The 12,231-nt window shown below is 40.2% G+C and overlaps 1 protein-coding gene across 15 annotated transcripts in view; it reads left to right on the plus strand.

Annotated features, from left to right (window-relative positions):
* UNC79 (unc-79 homolog, NALCN channel complex subunit) overlaps positions 1-12,231 on the plus strand; it is a 150,642-nt gene that overhangs the window by 85,199 nt on the left and 53,212 nt on the right. For 13 of the 15 annotated variants that reach the window (XM_043549113.1, XM_043549119.1, XM_043549112.1 and 10 more), the window contains 4 exons: positions 120-1,334; positions 3,855-3,962; positions 7,977-8,093; positions 10,000-10,083. In XM_043549113.1, coding sequence (XP_043405048.1) covers positions 120-1,334; positions 3,855-3,962; positions 7,977-8,093; positions 10,000-10,083 — 1,524 coding nt within the window. The remainder of the gene's footprint in view (positions 1-119; positions 1,335-3,854; positions 3,963-7,976; positions 8,094-9,999; positions 10,084-12,231) is intronic. The other 2 variants (XM_043549110.1, XM_043549109.1) reach the window with 2 other exon arrangements.

Here is a 12,231-nt window from a genome sequence, read left to right on the forward strand (position 1 = left end):
CTGTCATAACACTGGGTTTGTATCTGAAATGTCAGTCGTGTGCTGAACTAGAGATCAAGACATGATTTCTGCCAAAAATCTCCCAGTAAAATAGTACTAGCTTTTTCTGTTTTAATCAGGTGAAATAGAACTGGCTGAATATAGAGAAACTGGGGCGTTACAAGACAGCATTCTACACTGTGTGAGAGAAGAAAGCATTCAGAAAAAAAAACTGCGCTCTCTAAAACAAAAATCTCTTGATATAGGGAATGCAGACTCCCTGTTGTTTACATTAGATGAACATCGTAGGAAGTCCTGCATAGACCGGTGTGACTTAGATAAACCACCCGCCACTGCTGCTTACACCATGCATAGACAGAATGATTATGGACGACCTAGACAGAATTCTTCTATCAGGACTGAAAATACAGAGACAAAAGAGAATCCTTCTGTCATGGAAAGCTTCCAGGAAATAAGGAGACCTGTCATACCAGAAGTCAGGCTAAACTGCATGGAAACATATGAAGTAAAAGTGGATTCTCCAGTGAAACCTCCTGTTCTTAAAGAGGATTTAGATCTGATAGATTTGTCCTCTGACTCAACATCAGGGCCTGATAAACATTCAATCCTTTCCACTTCAGACAGTGACTCTCTAGTCTTTGAACCACTTCCTCCCCTGAGAATAGTGGAGAGTGATGAAGAAGAAGAAGAAACAACGAACCAATTAAATGATGGTATCTCTGGCAAAACTGCTGTGTCATCTCCCTCATCTCCCATCAGTGCCTCTGCCCTCAGCCTCAGTGCAACCCGCCTCGTACAGTTCAGCATTGAGGATTGCTCCAGAGACTTTACATCTAAGGATGCGAGCAATAATGTTTCATTAGGAAAAAAGGAAATCCCCTCCACAGCTCCCAAAGTTCAAAAAGACTTTGAAGAGTTAGCTAAGCCAGAGGAGCTTCAAGATGTGTCCTGCGGGAGCCCACTAACACTTAAGCAAAAGCGAGACTTATTGCAAAAGTCATTTGCGCTCCCTGAGATGTCCCTTGATGATAACTCTGAGCTTAGTATGGAAGAAATTAAACCTAGTGGACCAGTTCCAAGTTCAAATGTAAAAACTGTCCTTATTAAGGTTCCTGAAGACTCTGAAAACCAAACAGAACCTGATAAGCTTGATGCCAGCACAGAATCTGATACAGAACAGAAACAGGAGGAAGAAGCTGAGGAGTCAGAATTTAAGATTCAGATTGTTCCCAGGCAAAGAAAACAGAGAAAGATTGCTGTGAGTGCTATACAGAGAGAATACCTTGACGTTTCCTTTAATGTTCTAGACAAGCTGGGAGAACAGAAAGAGACAGGTGAGGACAACCACAAACCAAACCAAAAGCTGTTATTACTTATTAAGTTTTTAGTAATGTATCTGTTTGATCACTCAGTCCTGTTTACACGCCAGACAGTAGGATATAAAATGTCAGAACGGATCTCATATAAATGTACTCTTCCAGAGTGTCTGCTTCTCAGTGAATTTGCTGTCGAACGTGTTGGAATCAATTGGGAAGGTAGTCTCTACACAAGTATCATGTATGGGTGATAGCATATCTAAAAGAGATGCTCTAGTTCAACTACAAATGTTGTTGGGCTTGATATAGGAATTAGTGGATGAAATTCTATGGCGTGTGTCAGGAGGTTGGACTAGATGATCACAATTGTCTCTTCTCGCCTTAAAATCTATCAGTGTAATCTGTGCAACATTCACTCACTGTTCTTAGAACTTATTTCCTCTGCAGGCTGTAGTCAATAGATGGCAAGAAGATTGTATAGAGTAGGGCTGTGCAGACTGTTAGCTTTTGGAATCTAATTCCAAGTTCAGCCTGGAACCAGTAGAGATTTGCTTGAAGTTTGTTCTTCACAAAACGTTCCCATGAAGCTTTTTGCAGATACTTTTGTTTTTGCTGTATCTGGGTATCCATGAACTTTATTGGTCCATCGTTTGTGGTATATTTCAAGTTCAGCCCCCATTTATTGGGAGAGTTCCCATGATATTTCTACTGTAGCGTGATTGGTTGAACTGATCTCAACACAACGCATTTTCATTTGGTTTCTCCACAAGACAGAAGTTACATGCTGTGATCCAGCTAGAAAAGCCAGAAAGAATTTTAAAAAATGTATGGTGGCCCCTACTTCTCTTGGACTTTGGAAGCAGCGGCCTAGTACCATCAGTATTTTTCAGTTAGTGGGGACTCATTGCTCAGTTGGGGGTCACACACAGTAATTAATGATCTCACAGGTTTAAAAGGGAAAATATTCCTACGACTAGTTATCTTGTTGCATGAGAAGTGAAGCCTAGTTTTTGTGTATGTCTAGCTCCACCTCCTGTAATTGCCCTTCTATCCCCCATTACTGAGAACGGTCTCATTATTCTATGTTTATAGTTGATGTGATAACTATATTCCAGTTTTGCAAGGGTAAATGTATTTAACGGCAATCAGTGTCAGTGTTCTGTCAGGGCTGAAGCCTAGTCCCACTTGTGGTTCCAGTGAGCCAAAGAGACAGTGCAACCAAGTGAAAATGAACCAACTGATTCTAAATGCTTTGTACAGGTTTGCAAAGGGAGGTGGCCATGGGAAAATTGGATTTGTTCAGACTCAACCCCTTTTTCGCCATTAGAGCCTGCAAATCAATGAGAACCAGGTTTCACATGTACATTCGCAAACATCTGCTGAACTGGAAGGGTTGTCAGAGATGTTAGCATCATACCTCTTAATCCACTAAAGAGAATATTTATCCACTAAAGAGCAACATGATTACGCATTGCTGAGTGTATTATTATACCGCCGAATAAAACATTCACAATGTCCCATTAAATGATCTTGGTTTATAATGCTGTATGTTGCTGGTAGTGACCAGAATGAGTTACATATCTTGTTGTCTAAGGGTTTTATGTTTCTTTTATCATCCTGATTAGTTTACTAGTTTGTGGATACATTTATTATAGTTTAGGAAAGTAGGCTTGATGTGGTTATCATAATTTGCTGGTTACAGTTTCAAGCACCTATTGCAAAATGCTGACACTTGCATGCTTTAATATCTTTGGAAAGGATTCTGACATAATGTGTTTCCCAGTGGACTGTCCAGATGATCTGTTTCTTCAAATGAGTAACCCATGCGTTCCTGCTTGAGATTTTTTTTGTAATAATATATAACTTCACATTTTCTTAGTTATTTTGTGCTTGCACAAGACAGCTAGTGATGCCTGGAAAAACTTTGGATTTGATTCTTTCAGTTTTGATAACTTCAGCTACTCATAAATCATGAGATTAGCTTAAAAATCATGAGATTTTTTAAAATAATAGATTTGGGATTCTTTTCCAGTTTTTTAAACTGTAGGATGCATATGTTCAAGCTTTTCTCTGCAACTCTGATGGCAATAAACTTTTTTTTTTTTAAATGAAAGCGGAGATTCTCACGCAGTCAAATGACTTTAGGAACTGAAGCTTTAAGAATAATTCCAAATATTGCAAGAGTTGTGGCACTCTGTCATTTACACTGGATTTACATCAGTGTTACTCCACTGACTTCCATTAAGTTAGTCCTGATGTACACTTTGTAATTGAGATCAGTCAGGTGCTTTATGTACATTTATTCATTATAGTATGTACTATACATGAATAGTCTCCAAGAGGCTTATCCACAAATCTCCTTTAAAAAGAGATTTAGAAACAACTTCCTGTGCACCTGTAACATCACTGGAGGCGCCAGATGGCAAATGGAACACTGAAAAGATGTGAAAATGGCAATCAGAGAAGGAAGCTGATAAAAAAATGTTCTCTGATTTTTAAATAATGCACTCAGAGTTTAAGCACCATTTCCATTTGCAGATCCCACTGCTAAAGGACTTTCAACTCTGGAAATGCCAAGAGAATCATCTTCTGCTCCAACACTTGAAGCAGGTGTGCCAGAGACAAGTAGTCACTCTTCCATATCAAGTAAGTTTTTTCCCCTAGATTGAAGAACTGAAACTCAGTTACTACATTTGTACATCTAATATGCATCAGCATCTGGCACATTATCTTTCTCCAAACTTTACGCGACTGGAAGCATATTTATGTGGTGCATTGTTAGATTTGTTAACTCTCCAAATGCCAGCATGATGTTTGCAATTAAGGACTACACAGTTTATTGTGACATAGCAAACTTCATGGACATTGATTTGCTGCATATGCATTGTACATCCTTAAGCAATAAGTGGAATTTTGAGGAGGTGGTGGCTGAACGCAGCCTTTTGCTGATGTTGTGTGTGCGATTCGAATGAGATGTAGCATTATCTAGTTGTCTAAGCACAGGACCAGGAGACAGAAACGCCCCAGGATTCTATTACTAGCTATGTGGTCTCAGAAAAGCTACGTAACCAATTGTGAAACAGAGATAATAATAACTACTCTGCAGGAGAGCTGTGAGCATTAATCATTTAATATTAGTGAAGTTCTTTCAAGATTTTGGGCCTGACGCAAATCAGATGTAACTGCCCTGGAGCCAATGGAGTTACAGTGATGCAAATGGGGTTTAAGTGAGAAGAGAAACCGGCCCATAGGGTGCTATAAAAATGCTGAGTATTAATTTATTTAGTGATATCCAAGAATCACTGACTTCAGTGGAAGTAATATCAGGCCTGTAAAAGGAAGGATGGTCTTGAGGTCAGCACTAGGACTCAGGCAGAGCTGGAATCAGTTCCCCAGCTGCACTACCAACTTCCAGTGCGACCTTGGGCAAGTCCAGAGGGCCAGATTTACAAAGTATTTAGGCAGCTAAAGATGCAGCTCAGCACTTACGAGGATTTCCAAAAGCAACTAAATTGGGGCAGGTTAGCTGCTGAATTCCCACTGATGTCATTGGACATGAGGTGCCTACCCTGCTGAGATTGCTTGTGTAAACCCCACTAGGTAATTTTCTGCATCATTAGGCACCTCAACACCTTTGTAAATCTGGCCCTTTTTCTCTTTGTATCTCAGTTTTCATCTGTAAAATGGGGATAAAAATGTTTCCTTTGTCTTTCTTGTCTATTTAGATTGTGAGCTCTTTGGAGCAGGGGCTGTCTCTTGCTATGGGTTTGTTCAGTGTTTAGTACAATGGGGCCGTGACCTCTGTTGAGGGCACTACTCACTAGTGTAATACGAATACATAATTATACTTAGGCTGCTGGTTTATAGACGCATACATTTTCAAACAATCCTGATCAGGAAGAGTTCCCATGGAGCCTGTCTTCTCCCATTGGAATTTCCACAGACAGAAAGAAACGTAGGGGCAGATCCTAAGCTGATACACACTGTCATAAGTCCAACTGAATTATGACAATTTACACCAGCTGAGGATCTGCTCCCAAGACTTTTTCAAGTTATTGGTAGAAAACAGATCATGGAATTAATATTTCTGTTGGTACAATCCTACTACGTGAAATGTCACATGCTTTTCTGTAGCGACCGACTTGGCTCCAATACAGTTCAAAGACTGGAGGCAGCTTTTTTGTTTTTTCAACGTTTGAAATCACAGCTGTCCTTAAGAAACCAGGTAAATAACTCTGGAAACATGAACCAACTCAACACCACTTTGATAATGTTGAATATGCATTAAAAAAAACTTGAATTACAATCATAAAAGCTGGTAAGGAAGTTCAAAGAGATAATTTCCTAGATTTTAACAGTCTTCTGCACTCCCAGGAACGTTGTCAGTTCTGAAATTAATTGCCATTCTTTCACTGGGAAATTTGGTCTTTGATAAACTGATAAAGCATCTATTTAAAATCCCTTGCACTGGAAGAGATGGAAATTAGATTTTTCTGCTAATTTGCTGTGAAAGGCAGCTGCAAAACAAAACAAAAAAGTTAAATATTAAATGGAATCACAATTCGGTTCAGTTCCTGAAGCTCATTTATGCAAGGTTTGGTTTGCTGCAGAGTTGGATAATTTTGTTATTGAATCCGAATGGAGTTTAAATGTGCTTTGATATATTGAAAGGGTATTGTATAAATGGGGGAAATCCTACAATGCTTCTCATTATGATGTGTATGAAATTGTTTTGATGAGCAGATTCCCAGTGGATGTTATCGCTCTGTTTATTATAAATTGGATACTGGTACTTATTCTGTTAGAAAGTTCTTTAAATTGTTCTCCTTATGAGATGAGATCAGGACAAGAAGTAATGGGCTTAAATTGCAGCAAAGGAGATTTAGATTAGATATTAAGAAAAAATTCCTAACTGTGAGGGTAGTTAGGCACTGGAACAAATTACTTCGGAAGGTTGTGGAATCTCCATCATTGGATGTTTTCAAGAACAGTTTTGACAAACACCTGTCAGGGATGATCTAGATAATATTTAGGCCTGCCTCAGATCAAAGGACAGGACTAAGTGACCTAAAGAGGTCCCTTCCAGTCCTACATTATCTATGATTCCATTATTCTATTTCATTTGGGTTTGAACCTTCTTTGCAGTTAGACATTGAGATGGATCTAACCCAAGACCTGGGATCTAAGTGCCTCAAAACTTTGAACAAAGTTTGGATCTGAACATTATGGCTTGTGCTCATCTCCAGTTCTGCCTTTTCAGTTAACAATGTCAAGGACTGTTTTTTTGTTTTGTTTTTGTTTTTTAAGCTTAGCTGGTTACTATTGGGCATTTTATAATTGCACTGTCAGGTGTCATGTTAATACTATTTTTAAACTATGTTAGATTTCTTTTAGTTGCAAATGAAAATGATCATGACAAAGAGGTTTCACATTGATATCATGTAGACCTGACTTCAAGAAAATATTTAAACTCATGCTTAAATCTACATGGTTAAAAGCTTTCCAGAATAGGTATGGATTTAAGAACATGTTCGAGTGCTTTTCGGATTAAGGACCCAAGAATCAGTTTCAGGCAATGAGTCTTGGTTTCATTGGGGGAAATACATTGCTCAGACTGGGTTGATAAAGGAGCCATGCTCATCCATCTTGATGCTTCCTGTTGAAGGGATGGAAAAAGAAGATAGGTTGGGAGCATCCCATCACCTGTTTCTCCTTCCATTTGAGTTTTAGGGAAATATATTACAATATTGGTCTTAATTGCTGGTTACATTATGGTTTATTCAGGGAGTATTGTCCACAACTAGTCATTTTCAGTAAAATATACAGCAATGTAGGTTAAAAAATATAGGAATTGGCAACTTGATGGACCAGCAGAAGTTGACTACTTAAAGAATGAGGTCTTCTAATAAAAGTGGAGGGGACAAAGGGCCATGTTGTGCTGTTTCCATGCTGGCCTGTCTACAAGATGGTATGGAGTCACCCCACCCCTGGAGAGCTTCAGAGAGAGATGCAATCCTTTCCTGAGTGGCAGGGTGTTCAGCGAGACTGCAGGATGCACCAGTCACATAATGTGTCTTGCACTCTTCAGGCCACTGCAGAGGGTGGGGCACAAAGCCATGATCCTCACCCACTTTCTTTTCCTAGGGGTGCCTAGAGGGAGCAGAGCTCATGCTTTCCCAGGTGCAGAGACTGTCATTCGATTAACTCTAAAATAGTGTGTGCAAATGAAAGGGGGTTGTTGGGGAAGACACCCTCCTGCAGCGTGTGCACACATGGGCTAGTCACAGTCTGACTTGATGTCTGGCGATACTTTGGGGTGGTTTCTTAAGCATTAGGGATGTCTAAGAAAAGTGGTGTCTTGAACACATTTCACTGTATTTTAGAATAAAGATTACAGGCCAAGGAATTAATAGTAGACACTATGTGTGAAATCCTGGTTTTACTGAAATCCACAGGATTTTTGCCATGGACTGCAGTGGGGCCAGAATTTCACCATATACAACTATGTGAATAGAGCAGATTACTTTGAATAAAATTCTGAGAGCAAGCAGCTGGTCTTTGTGGATGTTATCTGTACCTCCTTCATGCTGATGGACAAAATCGGGGGAATAAGAGCGGCTTGTGTGATTCTCTGAACTCTTTTCAAATTCTGATTTGCAGCTCAGTTCAGACAGATGAAAAGGGGCTCCCTGGGAGCTCTGACAATGAACCAGCTAATGAAGAGACAGCTGGAACACCAATCTAGTGCGCCCCATAATATCAGCACGTGGGACACTGGTAAGTTATGCTTCTCTATTCTTTATTTCCATTCCCTTAAACCAGTTAGTGCCTCTTTCTGTGGTGATCAATTATTGTGAATATAAGTGAGCCATTGCCATTCTTCCATTGGAGAAAAGTAACCAAGCTCAGGTCTACAGTGGAATTATACCAGATTCTCTGCTGGTGTGAATCAGCATGGATCCATTGTAGTGGGATATTATTCCTTTAAAATAATGACCATTACTGTTTTGTATACAGCTAGGTGAGATTCTGGCCCTATTGATATCAAATTGAGTATTGCCACTGACTTCAGCAGGGCCAGGATTTCACCTGGTGTGTGTGAATCATTTTTATAAAGACAAACCTTTCCCCCCTCCCCCCGCATCATACTGAGACATCAGGCATTTAAACCTTATGCCAAGGAGACTCTCACTTCCCCATAGGCAGAGGCTTGGGAGTCTTTTGCCAGCTCATGCAGAACTCATGGGGTTTCCGCTCAGTAATTCATACTGGGTTTCCATGTTTCTCATTAAGAGTGAAATGCAAAGCAGACAGTGAAAACTGAATTAAGTACAGAATGTCCCCATTAACCACCCGAAAAAAGTTTTAACCTCTTCTTTTCATTCTTTTTCTCTTGTGTGAAATCTTCTATAGTTCATTGAAGTTGTCAAAGGATGATGAATTCTGGCATATGTTTCATTGTGCCATAATGGAATGATGCTGCTAGAATTTCACTAGCAAACCAGGAGGTGACAAGAGGGTGGGAGAGAACTGTAAAACAGTGACCTGGAGCGTAGTACTTTGTTGAATGTCCCCACTGCCACGTTAGTGGGGAGATTGGTCTAAAAAATTGTGCTTAATTCAGTTTTCACTTTTAAATCCCATCAGTCCCATTCCATTTGTGACTCTGAGGCATGGCTTCTCTTGTGATATCCATCCTCAGAATGAAGTGGATTGTCAGTTTCCCTTCCTAACCTTCCCCACATCATTCGTCCAGAATTTGTCATTGGTAGCGGGTCCATGGTAGCCTTCTGACATATCAAATAAGTTTGTCTCACACAGAAACTTCAGTTAGCATAACTTACACAGTAACCCTGTTTTCCCATTTAGTATTTCCCATTTAGTTTCCCACTGTTAGTATAGAACTATATAGTTTATCATTTACCTCTTATGTGAGCTATTCAACCTGTCTTCCAAGTGGGCAAGTCAATATTTTATTCACTATATCTTTGAGGAGCTGCATCTTAATGTTCTTGTTGGGAATCCACTAGCATTCTTTTCAACATCTGTCACCTTTCTCTCCAAAAGACCTCACTTCAAGTCACTTCCTCCAATGGCTTGAGACACCACCTGAACTTTTCAAGGGAACTTTTGCAATCCCTAGCATCACATCATTTTGTGGCTGCTTTATATTTTCTACATCAGTCCAGCTAACCTGGGTACCGTGCCTCTCTTTCTTCATCTCTCATTTCAAACTTCTCTTTCCCAATCTCTTTCTCTGAAAAATAAACTCATTGTGTGTCTATCCTATGCCAACACAAGCATGTCCATGAACTACTGATCCCTCAGTGTCCCTAAGCATTACCTTTTACTCTTTCTGTGACTCTTTACATATCCCATTTCTTGCTGAATCCTTGCAATTAGCCCTATATTTCTTACCAAATGTCCTTGACTTTGAGCTTTCCTAAAAGGCCTCCTTTGATATTGCTAAATCTAGTTCTTGCTTCCTCTATGGACCTCTCTTTTACCTTCTTTTCTTCTCTTCTTTTCTCTTTTCATGCTCAGAGATTTAACCCTCTGTTTTCCAGCTGTTGTGTATGTGTGTGGTGATGGTGGTGTTTTAATTGTTGGAGTGAATTTGTGGTGCTGGCGATAGGTGCTGCGTTAACAGTACCACAGTCTGAAGTCGTCTATTTATCCACAGAACAGATACAGCATGGGAAGCGGCCGTGCAATGTCTCAGTTTGCCTAAACCCTGACCTGGAGGGACCACCACTAAGAATAAGAGGTTAGTTCAGTGTCCATGTCTATTCAAACTTGGTCTCTCTGCTGAGACTACTAACAAGGTTGCTAGTTAGTACCAGTTGTGATGGTGGCTTTGTGTTCTGTTCAACTAGAGTGACACCACCAATTCATTTCACACAGGACATGGGTAGTTGATGGATGCCTAGATGCCTTCGTCAGTGCCTAGCTCGTCTGGACTTAACTGATGACTTGGAAGTGAAAGACTGTATGCCCCATTCCCTGAGTCGCCATATCCCCACTTCCTAGATATTTGAACACTCATTCCTGACATCCAAACTGCTCAGTCTTCCTTACAGCTTTTTAATGGCGCCATGAACTAGCCTTTCTCTAGTTTGAATCGCATCCTCTCTCACTTTTCACCACAAGATCAGCACAAGTGTTCTTATTATTAGCAGCTTAGCCTTACTCCCAGTTATGTAGCCATGATTATGTCAACGTCCAGCATTTGCATGCTATACTGTAACCTGTAGCTAGAGATGGAATCAGTTAAGCTTCCAGCATGATGATAAAATGGAAGGTAAAGTGAATCAGTTTATGAAGCAAAGACTAGCTAGACATATTCAATCAAACTGTTATTTCTGGCATTCTCGATGGTTTCCCATATCACTGAAGACTTCTCAAGACTTTCTAAACTGTCTGCTGCATCCAGTGTAATCTCACAGGGACCATTACTTAACATATAGGATAGGGTCTTAGCTTGTATAGAAAAGAATTATGTTTTCTTCCAAACTCAGCAGAACAATTGTTTGACACTTCTGTTTTCATTAAAACAGCACTCAGCACCCAGTACCCTCCCTATTAGTCTAGAATAGGATCTCATATAGATCATTTGGTCTGAGCTTGCCTTTGCAACAGCAGCTATTGGGACCGTATCAATAGCAACTCCATTTGTACCAGGTTTAGTCAGACAATCCACCTCTTGTTTCTTTAACCTGTGATGAGGATTACAATAGGCTAGTTTCAACATTAGCTGTGAATTCTGTTTGTGAGGCCTTCAGATTGCTGTTTGTTTTCTTGCTGGCTTCTTCAGTCACCCTCCAGCCCTTCCATATCTGCAAGGGTCAAACTGGAGGGAAAAAGACATTGGTATTCTTCCAAGCTGTAACCACAAAATGAGCTCCACGCATGTGCAACTTCAAAATGAGGTGCCACTCAGCGTGGACCATGCAGGTGTGATCATACCGATAATCAGAGTTCCACTGGGTTCCTTGAGTTTGGCTCTTCTCAGTGGGGCTTAATTAACTTTGGGGAAAAAGAAGTGGTGCTGTCCCACAAATGCCACTCATTTGTAGCATCAAAATGAGACAGTACTTGATAGGTTGTGTAGATGTGTGACCTTTCCTGTTCTTTCTTACCTGAGAAAAGAAATAATTAACAATGTTGATATTAAAATATCATCACAGGGCACTTGCATTAACACTTCATTGAGATGAATGGGGCAGTTCACACCTCTCTCTGCTATTGTTCCAGAGGTTTTTTTCACAACCATAACAGCTAGAGAAATACCTTTAAAATTAATTTAAAAAAAAAAAGCAAAAAAAAAGCTGTGATTCTGGAGAACAAGTTAGCTGTTTCAGAGACATGGTGTCCTATAACATCAATCCAAGTCCTGTCAACCAGGATACTCCACCTATTCAATACCTGTCCTAATGAGGCTCCTACTGCCTTCAACCCTTCCTGTTAAACCAAGAATCTGCTCCCATCTCCCATGATTTGGGCACAGAAGAAGTGCCCCCTGGGCAAGGGGGAGCCACATGTGACTGCACTATTTGTATGCCTCTATGACCAGGTCTGTAGGTGGTCAGTTCCGCCTCTTCGGTATAGCTTGCCTTTAAAAGTTTTCTAACTGAAAATAACACTAATAATACTTTGCACTTCTAAATCACCTTCCATCCAACTATCTCTAAGCCTTTTCAAATCTTGATGAATTATGCCTCAACATCCTTGAGGCATTATCATCTCCATTTCGCAGATGGGGTGATGGAGGCAAAGAGGATGTTAAGTGACTTCCTTCCCGAAAGTCACACAGAAATTCTGGGGCAGAGCTGGGGAAGAATCTAAAATTCCTGACACCCAGTCTCATACTAACTGTAGGATCATCCACTCTACCTAAAGAATGAGGGGATAAAAA

This window comes from Chelonia mydas, chromosome 6 (assembly GCF_015237465.2).
Source record: "Chelonia mydas isolate rCheMyd1 chromosome 6, rCheMyd1.pri.v2, whole genome shotgun sequence".
Taxonomy (NCBI): Eukaryota; Metazoa; Chordata; order Testudines; family Cheloniidae; genus Chelonia; species Chelonia mydas.